The sequence below is a fragment of the Fundulus heteroclitus genome, chromosome 4, assembly GCF_011125445.2.
Source record: "Fundulus heteroclitus isolate FHET01 chromosome 4, MU-UCD_Fhet_4.1, whole genome shotgun sequence".
NCBI classification, from domain to species: Eukaryota; Metazoa; Chordata; class Actinopteri; order Cyprinodontiformes; family Fundulidae; genus Fundulus; species Fundulus heteroclitus.
Genome location: NC_046364.1, coordinates 31,945,129 through 31,963,377, shown reverse-complemented (window position 1 = coordinate 31,963,377; position 18,249 = coordinate 31,945,129). Strand labels below are relative to the sequence as shown.

Sequence of the window (18,249 nt, the reverse complement as noted above, 5' to 3'; positions counted from 1 at the left end):
CTCTGACATGTTCTGGATGTCATTGCAGAGGGACGTCTAAAGAAAGTTGCCCAGGGGTATACTCATGAGAGTTTTGAAATACCTACACTGACTCCTTTTTGATACTCAACTGCTCAAACACATGGGGTCTAGTGCTCCAGGGTTTCTGATCTCCTAACCCTATCTCTTTTGGCTGAGCTCAGCCACCCTACAAAGGAAGCTCACTTCATACAGTAAATTGGGAACTTTGCTTTTAAACTCAGCAATTCAATCACCCTGAAAGCAATACCCACAGTATGGCAGATGAGCCTCCAATCCATATATGCATCTGTCACTCATCCTACAATCACTCATAAACAACCATGTTGTTTAAATTCCAAAAACTGATGCAAAAACTGATCCCTAATCTTGGGGAGAAATTTCTTTGTTTTCTTTTTTCCTTTTCTTTTTCTTGGGAACTTTGTAGTCTCAGATTTAGAGTAGCAGATTCCTATCATATCTCACATTCCAAAACGTCTCCAGTGCATGCTGAAGGTCATGGCCTGCAGGCAACAACAGAACCCTTTCATCTGCAAACCAAAGATGAGACTGTGAGAATCCTAACCCAAACAACCATGTTCATGGACACCACTGACAGAATCACTGATAGTGACAATTGTTTGGCATTGTGTTAACATGCACATGTTTGCTCTAGTAAATGGCCAAAACACCTACTTTTAAAGGTGTTGTGGCACCTCCTGAGGTTCAGTTTATCCAATGTTTTTGATTAGCATCCCTGGCTGCTTCATTTCCTCCTAAATACTTTAGAAGCAGCCAAAGAGAGTTTTAAGATAATGCTGACAGTATAATCGATTTTTTTTTACTTAATACTTACTTTTACTTACCTAATTTATTCATGCTGTGATTGCATTGAAATGTATTTATGACTTTATGTTTTCCATGCATAGCAACCCCAGTAACTTTGGATTATTTTACTTGTGCACCTAAATAAAGAAAGCACAAACTGAGACATCACAATGCAAAAGCAAATGTAGTATATTGCACCCAGAAGCCAAACTGCCAAAGTTCCAGGAAATTTTGTGACGCCTGCCCCCTCTGGTGACAAGTTGAAATAACACCAGTGTTGTGCACACGCATGGGAAATGCTTAATGTCTTTTGAGGTAAGAAATTTAGAAATATTATTTTGTTATTTTGTTATATAATGTGATATAGAAATGCTTCATATTGAGTCAATGGTAATTTTTTTGGTAGGGGGGGGCATAACTACCCTTTTAGTTGGTCAATAACGGAAGGCGTGGCCTGGCCAGTCCACTCAGCGATCTCAAAGGTACGGGTTGATCTTGTTAAAAAAAGAATCCATGCCTTCATGTGCTGGCTCACTCGGGTCTCTGCCAGACAGATTGCAGTTGCGAGATGGAAAAGACAGACACACACCCCTCTTGCCATTCTCTGAGGAGGCTGACGCTCTCTGTCATAACAGCGCTGTTGTCAATGACTTTTCAGACCTCTGCTCCACCAATTTATTCATTTTCAAAAGAGCAACTTCTCGTCTATTGTCTGTGTTATTGGCAACTTCACCGTGAAAGCACCATTAGTTATTTAGTTACGTGAGGGAGCCGTGATCGCCTTTCCACTTCTGCAGTCAGTCTCACAGACAGCAGCCTCATCCTGGCTGCAAACTCCGCTATGACTGCAGGCAGGTCTAAGCTTCATAGCGACACTGAAGTGGAAATGGAATCATGACTCCCCCAAGTTGCCAATAACACAGAAAAAAGACATGTGACCAGCACACAAACGCCATGGATTGCTATCAAGAGTTAACAAGTAGTTGGTTGGAAATGGGGTGGACTTGACTGGATTCAAAAAAAAAAAGGATTCACCATTTCTGCTTAATGCGCGCTCCCAATGCAGCAGAAACAAATCTAGTCAGAAGTAAAAGATCTCTGTCACAACATCTTATCTTTTTAGCAAAAAGAGGGCAAACCGCTGGTCCCTTTTCATTCTTAGGGCAGAATGGAGCACCAACTGACTGGTTTTGTCCCTTCGCCAATCTGAGTACAATTTTGCCCTTTTCATGGTACTAGAGATTTATCTATTTTTTTTTTACTCTTGTGTGGAATCTTCTCACATCCCATCTTTGATAGGGCCTGAGAAGAGCTTGTTGCTGGTCTTTGGTCCATCTCTAAAATAATTTGTGTTAATTAATGCCTCAGTGGCAGTGGAGACTTGCGAACCAGTATGTGGATTAACATGGATGTTTAACTATCTGCAGCGGTTATTAGGCATGAGAAGGGGACATCCAGGAAAGGTTGCCAGTCTATCACCGGGTAATATACACGACTAACAACAATGCTTGCACACACTCACACCTAAGGGCAATTTGGAGAGTACAACGTCTTTGGACTAGGGGAGGAAACCAAAGTTCCTGTAGAGGTAATTCCAAACTACTAAGGGGTAAAACAAATCTTAATTTTCTAAAATTCTAGTTTAATAGACACATAGTAATACACACTTTGGATGGCTCTCATAGTAAAGAGAATTTAATGGTTCGCAAAAAATACTGCACAATATATGGTGAATATGTTGTCATCTCAATATCAGTGTGTGCAATTTTTTTTTATCACAAAGGAATATTTAAAGTGTAATAATTGTTGACATGTTTGTCAAGTGTCATGAACTTCTGTTTTACATGCAAGTGTAATATTTATCCAGTTCAGTCTCATGGCAGCAGATCTTCACACAGGACACACTTGACATTGCTCAAAGTGCTAAGGTTTTGGAAGTGATTTACTTGGGTCGGAAGTGTTTTTTTTTTAATATATAAAAAACTTTTCAGAGCACCTGAATTTCAGAAAAATTATGAGAAAAAAAAACAGACCATGTGTGTCAATGACACATGAGTTTTTACAAAATGTACAGTATAATTGTTAAGCACACAAAAGTATCATTACCCAATGTGACTCCAGTGAAAAGAGCAATTTCAAAGAACAGAGTAGTCATTCAGACTTGTCATTTGGCAAATTAGCACCTGTTGAATTTGATCTTAATACAATAACAAAAACAGAAAATCCAAGACTTCATGACAAATGTCATGTTCAGTTGCTATTTGATCCAATGCAATCAATGTTTGATATATACCAAAACATTTAAAATGTAATACATTTATTTTCAGTTCAACTGAATATCAGTTGTCAGAATCAGGAGGGCTTTAGATCAGTGGTTCCCAATCAAACTTATAGCACTAAACCTTTCTTTTTTTTTTTTTTTTTTTTTTTTTAGTATCCTGTCTAGCAATGTGGCAATAAGAATCGATGTCTTAATGCCAAATAGAGCTTGACAGATTTTGCTTTCACAAGTCACCACAATTCAACTATACGACTGCATGTGCCCGACCCCCGGCCCTACCCCCGGACCAGACGCCCCCGGACCAGGCCCCCCAAAAAGGGGGGGGCCAACACGACCCATACAGGCCACCCGACCAGAATCCCCCTCACCCACTAAATACCCCCTCCCTCCTCGACCTTACCCTGCCCACCCCTGCCCCCACCCCTTTCGGGGGAAAGCAATGGCGTCAGCCCCAGACCCGGCAAGCCGCCGGCTACCCACAGCAGCCCCCCGCCAAGACCCCGTACCCAGTGGCCCGCAGGCCCCAGACTCCGTGCTGCAATCGGAGATCGGGGGTGTGCAAAAGACCCCCGATTCTCCCTACGCCCGCTCAGATGTTGTGTTGTTGCATGTTGTTCTCAAGGGTGTTTAAAACTGGGAGCACCGAAGGGGGTGCACGGCACAGCCCACCCCCCCTCTGGAAGGAAGCTGGTGCCAGCGCCCCCCTCCAAGCAACTACCCAGAACCCTCAATGTCTAAATGCGAGAGGGGGTGAATGGAGCCGTCCGAACCGAGGCTCACACAACATAAGCCCCCCCCCCCCCCCCCCCCCCCCCCCCCCCCCCCCAGACGTCTTCACCCCCACCCCCCTAAACCGTGGCCTTTCTTTGAATTTCATCTGTGGCTAACTAACTTTATATCCTGTAGGCTATTGATCAATTCCTATTTTTTTTTCATTAATGATGGTTAGGAATACATTTTTAAAGCACACAGTTATTATAGAATGCTAATAAATAGGTGGCACTTTCACTGGTTGTTTGGAGTTTAGAATTGCGTTCGCACTCCCAAAACTGTTAATGTAAGCTGTCAGTCAGATGTGTATCAATGATAATGGAGATGATTACCCTCTATATTTTATTTATAGGATTTTTTTTATATAGGAATGTATATAGCTCCAAAATTATGAAGGTAATATCATCACCAAAGCAAATTACTTTTTTCAACCTTAAAAGTTGAATAGTTGAATCACTTTGGACAATAAATATTCACTGATTTGTGCACTATCAGTAAAGAAATTCTATCTGATAAGACTTTTAAACAAATCTATAATAAATTCTTAGAGGATTCAGGTTTTTGCTTTTCAAACAGATGAGTGGAGCATCTTGATTTGTGTCTAAGTGTATGTGTGCAGCTCAGAGTGTGTGTTTGTGTGTGTGTGTGTGTGTGTGCTTATTGCCTCTAGGCGGCACTCTATAATAGTGTCTTACTTTATCTCTTTCTCTACATCTCTCCTCCTTTCTTGCATGGAGCCACACACGCATCAACACACAGAAACACACAAACACACATATACACAGACTTACACACACACACACCCCTATCAACAGTCACAGAGAATTCCTTCTTTCTCGCACCAGCTCTTAGTTACCATGGAAACCAATAAAAGATCGGTTTGAATTGGGAGGTGTTTATAAGTGTGTGCGTGCAAGTCTGTGTGTGTGTGTGTTTTTGTGTGTGTGTGTTCGTGTGTGTGAGAGAGTCAAAGCAAGAAGGGGTGAGGAAGCTTGAGAGAAAAGGTGAAAGGAAAATACAGAGTAAAACAGAGACAGGCATAGATGGTGGGAGGAAAGTAAAATGAGCGGCAGTAGTTGTTGAAGGAAGGAAAGAGAAGGAGGAGGAAGAGGTACACGTTGAGAGGAGGATTAAAAGGAGGAAGAACGAATGTGGAGGGAGTGTAAGTGGCAATGTATTATTTAAAGAGGTCTCACCCCATCTAATGAGTTTGGTCTAAAAGTCCCGAGAGCTGCCCACAGATAGAGAGACAGACAGAGGCCGAGAAACTTCCCTATGTGTTGAGAAAATTCAAAGTGCAAATAGAGTCACAGGAGTAGAGGAGCAAAATTGCTCTGTACAAAAGGACTTGGCTACATTTTCTAGCTTTGACTTTGTGAACTATCTTATAGACTTTCTCATTACTAAAGCATCTGAGTAGAAGTAATAAGAAAAAAATCTAATTTGTCACAGATCTTTTTCCATGAGGATTAGGGATTAGTTTCAGATAAAATAGTATAATAAGGTGACTGTGTTTGACTTTTGAGTCTTGAAGTGAGTATGTGGTACTCTTTTCCTACACGGACAAACCTTTTAGTAGTTCCATATTAGATCTAAAATCAATGTGCCTACATTTTCCTGCTGTATCCTTTGCATACCAGAAAGGTAATCATTCTTAAAACTAATGATTTGCTGTTAAAATGGTGGCAACAATTTTCTAACTAGTTTCCAATATCATAGGTATTTGGACATCGTCACAATGTGACTCCATATTAGTGTTGTGTTGTTTGTGAATGATTCATTCAAAAGAACGACACATTTCAGTGAACAAACTGAACCAAATCATTTCATTAACTTATTTGTACACTTCTCAGTACAGTTGAGGAGGAGGTCAGCGCACGTCCTGTTCGGCACTGGAACTTCGGTGTTCTGTCGCACTCGTGAATTTGAATGAAGCAGTGACTGCCCTGGCTGATTCATTCCACCGTTTCCGGTGCTATGCCACAAGGAAAGGGCATTTGTTTCTCCAAGCTAACACTCACAAGTAAAGCTACATGAAGACACACACACACACGCCTGTCGCCCCCAGTCCCCCTTATCTTCACAGACACAACACATTTGAATACAGAGGTGCGTGTGTGTGTGTGTGTGTGTATGTGTGCGCGCAGGCACCATATATTTTATTTGATATTTAAATTTATTTTTTCCTTTTTAGATTTTTAATGTAAGTCACAGAACATTAAATGTTAGCATTTCTTGTTGTCGATTTTATATTTTGCACTAAACATCAATAAAGTCTATTTTATTTTGGGGGCATTTAAGTTAATATTTCATTAGTCTAAAAATGTACAGATTCACAAACCTGCTGGACACATCTAGTACTACTGCTGATTCGTGATTCATAGTGTAATACTGAGCAAAGCAGCGGTACACCGAATCACTCAGCGCTGAGTCACTCACTCCTGTACTGAATCAATAGTGTTTCGTTTGTGCTATACTGCACACTGCACTCTTGTCTTTCGCCTAGTTAAGATTCACAAACCTACTGGACACATCTAGTACTGCTGCTGATTTGTGATTCATAGTGTAATACTAAGCAAAGCAGCGGTACACCGAACCACTCAGCGCTGAGTCACTCACTCCTGTACTGAATCAGTGGTGTTTCGCTCGTGCTGCCGCTGAGTCAAGATTCGTGAATCTACTGGACACACCTAGTCAGCTGATTTGTGATCAGTACTGTGTACTGCTTAGCTGTCGATTCGTTCAGCATGAACATCACTCAGGCTGTGAAGCCTGTACAGTATGAATGAAGGAACCACCCTGATTCATGCGGTACGCGAATCGTACTCAAAGTGCCGCTGTGTCACTGACTCTCACACCACACCAAGAACAAAGATGGACGAACAGATGTGATTTAGGATATAAGATATAGTGATTTATGTAATGCATTTTTTTTCTGATGTAATCTGGAATTATAGTATGATCGAATTCTAATCCAAAAGTCGTATTTAGATATGTGTTTTTGCCTTTTTCCAATGAGCAATGCATCACACATAGCCAAAATATCTGAAACATTCGGGACGAACTTCTGGGAGGACCGGCATTGATTTGAAATATGCCAGTGCCCTGTGACTTGCTGTAGATTAGTCTCCTCTCTTGCATGCAAGTACTGTAATGCTTTGTTCATGGCCTAAATGAAGCAGGCAGTGACATTTTTTTTTATCCAAAAGTTCTATTAAGAGACAATTTTTTTTCCCTTTCCTCCGGCTGTTAGAGCTTCAAAATAAGGTAAGGTGAGAGCCTGAAAAGTCTGATCTTTACTACTTGTTTTTACTGTAAAGAAACCAAATAGGCAGTCAAAGTTCTATAAATAGCACACTTAGTGTCACAAAAGCCATGTTTATTGCCCATTTTAAATTGAGGAACAGATAATGCAGTTAAATCTCTATGAATTGCACACTAAATGTGATCTAAACCCCGATAATCACCTAAGATAACTGTAATGAAAAGGAAATGTAATTACATGAACTTAATGATTCAGTAAATGAAAGATTTTAACAAATCATTTTAATTTACTGATTCTAGTGATTTAGTACACCCATGAGAACCGTGGTGACCATCACTACTTCATATGAAGTGTGATGAATTAATGTGATGAATCTAAACTAAATATACAAAAAGAAACTATTTTGTCATATACAAACATATGCAAAGCCTTGTTTTATATTTCATTATGTGTTTCTACATTAGGTATCATCATAATTTAATTGTTTTGTATATGTAGTGTGACCCCAAACTTATTTTACTTTGTTTTTCTGGAGTGCTGAGCTGTTCTGTTTTATTTAATGTAACAGTTGCATCAACTAGTTTGCATACAGTGATAGTCCAAAAAACTAATACTTTACAAGGCTTATTGTGTGAATGATCTGGTCTTTACATGACTCTAAAACTATTTCTTGCATGACAACATCAGATTTAATCTATCTGCTTAATCTAATGTGTCTAATTTCTAAAATAATATATTGCTGACAACCCTTTTATTTCATGGTAACCACAATACCACAAGAAAAGAATTGAAAAATATAATACTCTGTTTACCACTTGCAATCTTAAAGTGGAAATAGAGACTGATTGTGAGTGTGCTCTTATGTACTTTGTGATGTTCTTTTCATAAAAAAATATCATATAAAGCAGAAGAAATGTCCAATTGTAAAAATTTCAGACTTTACTTAAATTGAAACTTGTTTAATTTTTAAAGGATTATTGTACCTTAACCCGAATACCTTTACAGTGTATGAGAAAAAATTCCAAATCCTTTATTTATTTTGTAATTCAATCACATCTAGATGTGAAATGTGGCAGAATTTCCATTGCAAAAAACACAAAATAAAAAATAAAAGACCAGATGAGATATAATGACTAGGTAGGATATTTTTCTTCTTCTACTGTTACCCCTTGCCGTTCTAAAATTGCATTTCAGAGTGCAATTACTCGATCTTTATTCCCTCCCTCTCCCACTTCCAACACCCTTTACTACTCAGACATTATTAAACAGAGCCTTCATAGGAGAGTTCTGAAATGATCACTAGCTATAAATAAGCAGCTGTATGTGTGCATTTTAAAAGGTCTTCTACCTTGCTTGTTTGGAATTTATACCTACAAGGTATTTGAGGAGGTCTCTGTATTGCAGTTCTCACACACAAACACACACACACACGCACAAATACACAGCTTTAATGGCACCTTGGCAGGTGTCACTTTATTGCCTCCTTGAGCTGCCAATCAAATAGACAGCTTAGCCTCCAAGACCTGACCAGCTCTGATAACACAAACTCGCACACAGATGGGATGGCAACAGTGGACCAATAAGTCTCAGATTGATTTCGACAAGTTTCAACAATCAGTCATCCTAAATTGGCATGACACTGCTATCTAAATTGAGTTCCTTAGTAATCATGTAAGTATTGAGAATGACGTGTAATTTACCACTGCTGAAAAATTGAAAATGTAGATGTAGGTGGAAAAGTGGAATAACGAGGTTCCTACTGTGAACTGAAAATTGCACTCAAAATGTACACAGTCAAACATTGTGGCAACAAGGACGGCTGCAAATAGACACATAGCTCCTGTTATAAAGTATGCAATCATACATACACACACACAGTAAGATATAGAGATATAATAGTATAGATAGTATATATATATATACTAATATATATATATATATATATACATATAATATATATATAATCCATCCATCCATCCATGTTACAAAACCGATTAATCCTCATGGGGTCGCGGGGTTGATGGGCCACTCCAGCGTTCACTGGGTGAGAGGCGGGGTACACCCTGGACAGGTCGCCAGTCTGTCGCAGGGCAACACAGAGAGACAAACAGGACAAACAACCATTCACACCTATGGCTGTCTTCTGTTGGTTATCAATGTCTGGTTGGTTGCCCATTACCATTTTGTCTGTTTGCATCTTGAGATCTTAGCTATGCCATTCTCCACGACCTTGGGAGGTGACTTCCATTTTGACCTAGGGGTATCCAGTTTCTGAACAGATGTTTCTGTACACTATACCAGCCACTTGGTTATGGCGTATCATTTACTTCTTCCCTGCTAGTGTCTTACACCCTGCTGTGAGATGCTGGATGGTTTCAGGGGCCTCTTTACATAGTTTTTACCTGGGATCTTCTTGCCTGGTATGATGGATGTGGGCCTCTATTGCTCTGGTGCTCAATGCATGCTCCTGTGCTACCATGATCAGTGTTTCAACACTGATCATAGTAGGAACACATCTAAAATTTGCAGGACACTAGAACACAAGCACTGGAATTTAAGATCCCTGCCAAATAGGGTTTGGGTCTGTAGGTCTGGAGACATGCCTTTCCAGTCCAGCCTCTTTAACCTTAGATTCCATAGCAAGGCAGCGGTTGTCTTGGAGGTGTGTTTAAGGTCATTATCAAGTTGGAATACTGCCCTGTGGCCCAGTTTCAGGGAGAGGATTATGTTCCTCTTCAACATGTCACAGTACATTTTGGCATCCATTTTTCCCTCAATGAACTGTAGCTCCCCACAGCCGGAAATGCTCATGCAGCCCAAAACCATGATGCTCTCACCACCAAGCTTGACTGAAGGAAAGACACACTTGTGTAATGTTTGCTGCAAGTGGTTTAGAAAAGGGCTGTGTTGAGTCATTTTGAGATGCAGCAAATTAACACAGTTTTACAAGCTGTACACCGATTACTTTAAACTGAGTGCCACATCTTCAATGATGTTCAATAAAACTAGCTCCCAGTTAGACTCAGAACAGAATTCAAAATCTTTCTATACACATTGAAGGGCATCCATAACCTCGCTCCCCCTACCTTTCCTTTCTGATCTCCTTCACATCTTTACTCCCATACCTTACTGTTCCTCCTGCCTGCCTCAGGACCATGGGGAGCACAGCTTTCCCCTGCTCTGCTCCCAAACCCTTGAACTCTCTCCCTCCGGACATCCGCAGAGTTGACACTTTTTCTCACTTCAAGTCTAAACTAATAACACATCTGTTTAAGAATGTCTACTCACTGTGATTGCCTGTTCATTGAAACGTTTCAATGTGTGTTGTTTCTATCATTATTTATTGTTGATATACTGTTGGATTTGTACAGTGTTCTGAGAGGCACTTTCAATTAAATGTCTTATTATCAACATTATATACATATATATATATATATATATATATATATATATATATATATATATATATATATATATATATATATATATGTATTAATATTAACATACATTTATTTCAGAATTTTAGTATCGCAGAACAGTCATGTAACCCTTCAAAAACTAAGAAACATATTTTCCATTACATTTGATTTGTCATCTCAGAGTTGTTTAATAAATAGACAAAAAAACACTCCTAGCTGCATTAGTTAGTGTTAAACAACGTGACACAATTTAAACACATTGATTACTGCCTCTTATGTTCCTGTATTTTCATTTGTCTGTGTAATTGCTTGTGTGATTGTGTGATGGTTGCTCCAACTACTCGTTGCAAATGAATTGCCCTTCGGGGACCTAATAAAGTAAAGTCTAAAGTATACTGATTACTTTTACAGTGGAATGTTATAACTTATTTCCTTAGGTAAATCCAATATGTAACATTTGATTAAAGCTAAATTCAAAGTATGATTTTGTGTCCTTCTTACCTTTACATGATGGTAAGGCCTTGTCCCACACTGGTTTCCCATCATGCCCCATGACACACGTAATGGTTTCACTGCCCACTATTGTGTACCCATGGTGACAGCTGTAGAAAACCTGAGATCCTAGTTTGTAGTCATAGCCTGTCCGACTGGCATTCATGATGTTACCGGGGTCAAAACAGGCCTCTCTTGGTTTCTCTGTGGATGTGAAAAAATGTGTTTTATTGGTGGACACAGGCGTAAAATAGTGGTGACATGATATCTTATTGTGCTGTAAATTAAGCACAATAATTTCCACAAAGTAATAAAAGGGATACATTAGTTATTGTCTTAGAATTTAAATGCCTTGAGTTGGCAAACAAATATGTTATAACTCAAGTCAATGAATATTTATTAATTAGGTTCTGAAGCAATTCTCAATAAAATCCCTAATTTAGCTTGCCATACATATCTACCCCTGGTTGAAAAGAAAGAAACAAATAGCGGCAAAATATGAGTCAAAAAGAAGTAGCAAAGTAAACAGAGCAAAACTAAAATAGCCATGGTCAGAAATGGTTGCGTCTTCTTTTCTTCTATATTCACTACACAAAATTGTGTCAAAGAGAAACAGGCAGAGAGAGGTTGAGGGCAACACGAACTGAAACTTGCAGTTCATTAAGACTGTATTTTAATTAGAGGTAGTGAATAAAGGCAAACTCAAAGGCTTGAGAAATTATGTGAAGATCCTGAGAACAGAACCTTTTTAAACAGATAAATTGAGTGAGAGAACATGAGGAAGCAAAGGGGGGATTAAAGAAAAAGAGTCACCAGTAAGCCCAAGTTAAAAACTGACTAAAGGTATTAAATCATTAGTCACAATCTGTGGAGGTAAACAACTCTTGGGCACACATGGAATGGTCTGCCCTTTCAGTTGACAACAACTTCTCTTGTTACTGGGCTTAAAATAATAAGAGAGAGAGATTAAAATATTATCGGGGCTGTGCGGCAGCACATCCTACACTCGTGTATTGACATTTTAATCCTAACAAGAAATAAGTAGATGATTTAGTGACAAATACTGTTAATGGTATTCTGCACATAAACATGCAAATAGTCATGAAGTACATTTTATTTTCTGGACACGTAACACAGCATTGATTTACCCTAACCACCTGATAATATCAATCAATAGGTCTAGATGAACTCACCAATTGTGGTTTTCAGCTAAATTAGAATCCCTGCTATGTTCAAACAAGTTGTTTGTGATTGTTGGTGCTGCCTTATCACTACCAGTGCTATACCTATTGAAAACAATTAGAACGTTTGCTTCTGCTACTAATTACTACCACTATTTCACTTTTATAGTTGAATATACTTGAGGTACAATAACACTCCTGTTCTTATTTACTACCACAATGTAGTGCTAAATCATTTCTATAAATCTATATTGTGCACTACCAATGCTGTATCTTTTAAACTACTGCAGCTCGCACTGGTCAAGAGGTCTCTGTGAATTATTTTATCTCCTTAGGTTTAAGTTTGTTTCATACTACTGAAGCACATGTTAAGAAAGGGTTTCCATACTGCAATTACCTCTATATTCAATGGCAAATCCAGACATTCCTAGCGATGCATCAGATCTGAATGCCAGGAAAAGGCTGTTCGCACTGCTTTCTATGCGTTCGGGGGCCTGGTTGCCTTGAAGACTTGCGAGGAGGGGCCCATTCGAGTCTTCACCCTCATAGATGTGCAGGAAGTCATAACTTGGCTCCATGTTGAAACTAAGTGGGGGGGGGGGGGGGGACAAGAAGTAAAATTTAATTCAGCATTCTGTTATATTTAAGATTTGGTTAAATTGTGTCTACTTTCTTCTTCAGCTGTAATTCTTCTTCATATCTTTCTGTGATTTACAGTATTTGATAATGTTGTTTTCATTTTTGCAAATATGAACTATGACAGGCAAAATATTAGCGACTGTAATCTAATCAGTGTTTGTTTAATAAACAACACACTATTTCCAAAAACAAAGCAAGCATGTGATGAGATATGCGGTTGCCTTCACAAGTCATAACATCTTGAAAGGACACCACCTCACCATCTGTGTGACTTGCTACCTTCTGGTAGATGCTTCAGGTCCATTAAAATGTGTATCACCAGATTCATGAACAGTTCTTACCCCCAAACCATCATCATAATGATATCAAACCTGAATCTTTGGAAAGTCAGTTATTCACAGACAAACTCAAGCTGGTCTCACTGAGCATGAGCTATTGTAAAAAAAAAAAATGTTTAAGTCTGTAGGTGGGCAATATTGGTAGAGACAAACCTCAGAAACCTACAGGAGTACTTGTGGTGGAAGGGGGTTCAACAATGTTTTGACTCATGGTGTTTATTACAGAATTACACCACAATTTATATTTGTCAAAATGACGTAATCATGCATAATTTTTCTTTCAGTTCACAATTATCAGTTAATTGGTCAGTCATATGAAATTCTAAAATGCATTGAGCTTTTAGGGACGTGACCAAATGTAAAAGAGGAAAAACAGCACGAATACTAGTGCAAGACACTGTGAGCTGATCTCCATCTTGTTCTCTCCATTCTTCTCATCAGAGGGCTGCAGAGACTTTCTAATATTAGGCTGACTGCTTGTCTACTTGTATTATATTAAATTGCAAAAAACAGTGGTGTGAATAAATTTACCATATTTAATCAATATTAAGTCATTCAATTGTATATGGGCTTTCTTCTTATTTAATTGTGATCCCCTTCTTTTGATTTAATATCGTTAAGGCAAAATATATTTTTAAATGTGTGATGATTTTGATTTCCAAAACCCTTCAATTATTTTTTTCTGAAAGATAATTAAGAATTTTTTAGTTCCTTACAGGCAAGTATTTGGCTCAATCTTTACAAAGAGTCAATGTTTCTCATTTGCAATTTTGAATTACATTTTAGAAGTAGTTAGAAATTACACAGTTTGATAAAGACATTTAAATGCAATGTAATTTGGTGCACAACTTCTTGTTAAATCCTTCCTGTGATGCTTGTTTTGTTCCAGCCTCTTTAGGGTCTGAAATATCATGCTTTCAGCTGTAAACATGTTCTGCAGAAAACAGTAACTCCTGTTGGTGTCGATTTTAGGTTTGATCATGTTGCTGACCTTTTCCATGAGCACTGTGCTATAAAACGCGGAACATCAGAAATGTTTCTCACTGACAAACCAATGCTGCAACAAGCACAAAGGGTAAAATATAATATTACAACAGAGTATGAAAACATGAGCTTTGACTGTTTTATCTTTGAGACATGTATGCAAGTCTTTGAACCCTTCTCGAATATGTGCTCAGACTGTTAAACGTGGAAGCATAACCTGTAGCAGGATAATGTGCTTGTCTTTATAGTTTCATTGGATCACTTCGACAGTGTCTCCCTATCTCTTTGTACATACATGAAGTTATCATGTCTGTGGGAGAGTAAAGTGATGAGTTTACACACTTTTACACAAATACACATTTGGTTCAAATACATTTGTGTTCCCATCCATTTTTATGTGGCTGTCTGAAAGCCATAATTATTATTTTTTATGCATGCATGCTTGTGTGGCTCGTATAGAAGAAAGGGAGAAAACGTATTGGCTGAATTTGAAATCTGGGGCAGACAATTTACAAAAAGCATCACATTTATGCAACAAAAGCATGCTCATTGCATAATATTTATCAAAATCAGCTTTCTTTACCAGGTTTGCGTACACATACAAGGAATTTGACTCTGGATTGAACAGTGTTCTCGATTGTTTCCCTATATAATTTTTCAATAACACAATAATGCAGTAATAAAAATCAAACATAGTCTGTAGTATAGAGGAGACATAGGACCACACTATAAACAAGCAGACAGATTGAGACAATAATGCAATGGAGCAGTCTAAAATACCTCACCAGGTTAAACACCATTATTTGTAGAATTTATATTTCAAATAATGTCGGTGTGATTGAAGTAGAAAAATAAAAATAAAAAAGAAGACTCAACAGTCATGACATAGATCATGTGCATTTAGTCTAAATTATTAACTAAAAGGGATATTTTCAAAATAAGAGCAATCAACAAGCTAAGACAACATGGCATCTTGAAGTATTTTGGTATAGTTCCTCTGATCCATGTTTCCAAGTCTGTGGCAAATACAATGCTATAGTGTGTAAAGATCTCCAAGGCATGATGTCTGAGCCACATTGCTTCACGGTGTACTGATAATTATTATTTTGAATGTACTGATAATTATCCATGCATCCATTTTCTGACCCGCTTAATCCCACATGGGGTCGCGGGGGTTGCTGGTGCCTATCTCCAGCGTTCACTGGGTGAGAGGCAGGGTACACCCTGGACAGGTCGCCAGTCTGTCGCAGGGCGTACTGATAATTCTAACTTTTTTTATTCAACTGTATGCACACACACAAGCACAGGGACAAAAACATTACATACACAACATATGTAGTCATCACCAAAGTTAAAAAAGAGCCAAGAATATTCCAGTTTAAGACCGGTGTTTATAGCTGGTGGTAAATGGGCTTAACTCTACCTAAGCCCCCTTTGCACAGAAAAAAAGCATTAAACGATCCATGTTAATACCTTGTGCATAAGTGAGGCATTCAGGGTTGAATACTAAAGCTGCTAAATGTCATGAAAGGAACATGAAAATCTCACTGGGAAGAAATGGGACAGCACAATAATCTCCTGTGACACAAGAATAAAACAACAGCCAATTAAAACTTGAAACCTAGTTGTGAATTACAGGCTGTTAATCAAAGTGGATAAATTCAAATTAAATTTCTATGTAATTAATTACACGCTCTGTAAAAAAGCCTTGGCTGCCACAAAAACTGGCAATACTATCATTGCATGTGTTCAATTAAAGTGTGTGTTTCTAGAACACATATTTGGATTGAATTTGCATTGACTTTGCATGGACCCAAAAATAGGGTCAGATGTGAACAATCATATAAATGTACTGCCAAATTATTTCCGTTTAGAAATTAGTATTTAACTCAATTTAAAAAGGGAAAATACTAAGAATAAACAAGTCAGTAGTAACTAGGTCAAAATGTGTTTTTCCAGCTTAGTGTGAGAAACACTTTCACAAAGTTAAACTAGAATAATAGCAAAGGAGTGTTGTGTAACAGAAAAGAAAAGCCAAAACAAAATGTAAAATAAAAAGTGTCTTAACGTCACAACAGCAGGGATTTATCTTTAAAGCTGCAAAACATGAAGTCAAAATTGGGTCATTTTTCTCCTTTGGCAATCTAGAGAAAGTTGTCTTTGGTGTTATCTGCTTTGCTTCATTTGAAGATCCAGTTATCACTTTGGGTAACTACAGACCGGGACTTAGAATATTCTCCACTGTGCTGTAATTAGCACTGAAAATGTAAATAAACAATGCTCCATTAAAAATCCACCCAACATAGAGATGGTCATAAATAGATTTTTAATAACATTATTTATTACATATCAAAACAAAAAAGTATCTATCCATCATTTCACTTCAAGATTGCCCAATGGAGATCAGTGGGAACGGACGCAGTGTTATGAAGAGTTCTGTTCCATCTCCCCAGCGTTTCTTTTAAGGCTCCTTCCAGGGTGTGATGCAACATTTTAATTTCTGAAGTACAAAGCATGTCAATGTTTAGCGCATCTTACACTGCAGAGAACTTGGTCTTTATGGAAACACCAAGATGAAACATTGTCTTTTTATTTTCCACAAATCTAATAAATTGTATTTACTTGCAAAAATCCAGTTGTTATTTTTTATGTTTTGTGTCTATCTCATAAAGTGTTGTATTTTGTGTTTTGGTTAAGATATTTAGGTTTAGTTGCTTTCTTCCATGTTTCTGCCATGATCTGTTCTTTGAAATTTTGATGAGATTTTGCTTCTTTCCTCTACCTCGTGATTATTTTAATTATTACTTGTTTAGTTTTATCATTGTTTGAAAATTAGCTTACTTTGTGCACCTTAAGGCCAGAAGGGCTGAAAAGTTGTTCTGCCACTGCCATGGTAACTTATGTAAGAAGAAGATTTCAAAGGAGCTTTTAAGGCAGACGTAAAGCCTTTTAGCAGCAGTCCCCGCAGAGTGAAAAAAAAAGCTCTCAAAGACTTGGTTATTAGTTACCTTAATGATCTTACGCTGCATGTTATTTAGCATAAATTGAGCTTGATCTCTCAGGAGACATACGTTTCTTTACTCTTTGAGGGCCCACATTAAGTCAAGATATCTGTAAAAAATATAATTAAAAAACACTGAACAATACTAATGCACAATGGTAGTTTTAATTTCAGAAAAAAAAGCAGACCCTAAAAGTTTCACCTGCTTATCCTTGCAGGGCTGCAGGGGGCTGATGCTTATCTCCAGCCGTCATTGGGCAAGTGGTGGGGTACAACCCTGGACAGGTCCTATGTACAGTTGTGTTATTTAGATCAAGCCTAACTATCCATAAAGACTGGGATTTGAGTAAATCTCACAATATTAAAATGGCAAAATGGCAATTCTAGTGAATTTTTAACTAGTTGCTGTTTTAATTAAAGTTATCATACACCCAGCACATGAGAGTAAATGCATTACACAGTTCCAAACAAGCACATATTCAGACCTAAAGGTAATTTTAAGGGCACAATTAACCTAATGTGTGTTTTTGGACTTTTGGAGGACGCATAAGTATCGTGGGAGATCCATTGTATGCACAGATCGCACAGACAAGCTGCATCAGGCTTCTAACCAAGGACCTTCTTTTTGCAAGGCAACTGTACCAACATCGCAACATTGCAGAGACAAACATAACAGCAGCATTAGAAATTTCCAACAGAAGTGGGTTTCAGTCCCATGCTATCTGTTATGTTCTAGTATTATTCTGTTTGCTCTTTCCAGTGAGAAACTGAACGTTAGAGAGACCACCCACTGTTTTGTTGTAAACCAAAGAGCCTCTTTTGGTATTCTAAGACCAATGCATTTTGGTAATTGGTTTGTTTTGGTTGACTCTGGAAAAAAAACTGAATCAACATTCAGTCCATCATCATTTGCATTTTTGCATAATGTGTGGGGGAAAATCTGTTTATATTCTTGATTGATAAGTCAATAGATCAGATAATGGGACAATCTTAAAGCATTGAATTCAAATTATTCTGAAGTTAATTGTTAGAGACTGCCCTTTTCCAGAATAA

At 38.1% G+C, this 18,249-nt stretch overlaps 1 protein-coding gene across 1 annotated transcript in view; it reads right to left on the bottom strand.

Moving 5' to 3' along the window:
* Positions 1-18,249, bottom strand: part of LOC105919706 (CUB and sushi domain-containing protein 1) — a 201,299-nt gene that overhangs the window by 104,685 nt on the left and 78,365 nt on the right. Inside the window, exons 21-22 of the mRNA XM_036136395.1 lie at positions 12,632-12,819; positions 11,063-11,257 (exon numbers count right to left, since the gene is read on the bottom strand). Coding sequence (XP_035992288.1) covers positions 11,063-11,257; positions 12,632-12,819 — 383 coding nt within the window. The remainder of the gene's footprint in view (positions 1-11,062; positions 11,258-12,631; positions 12,820-18,249) is intronic.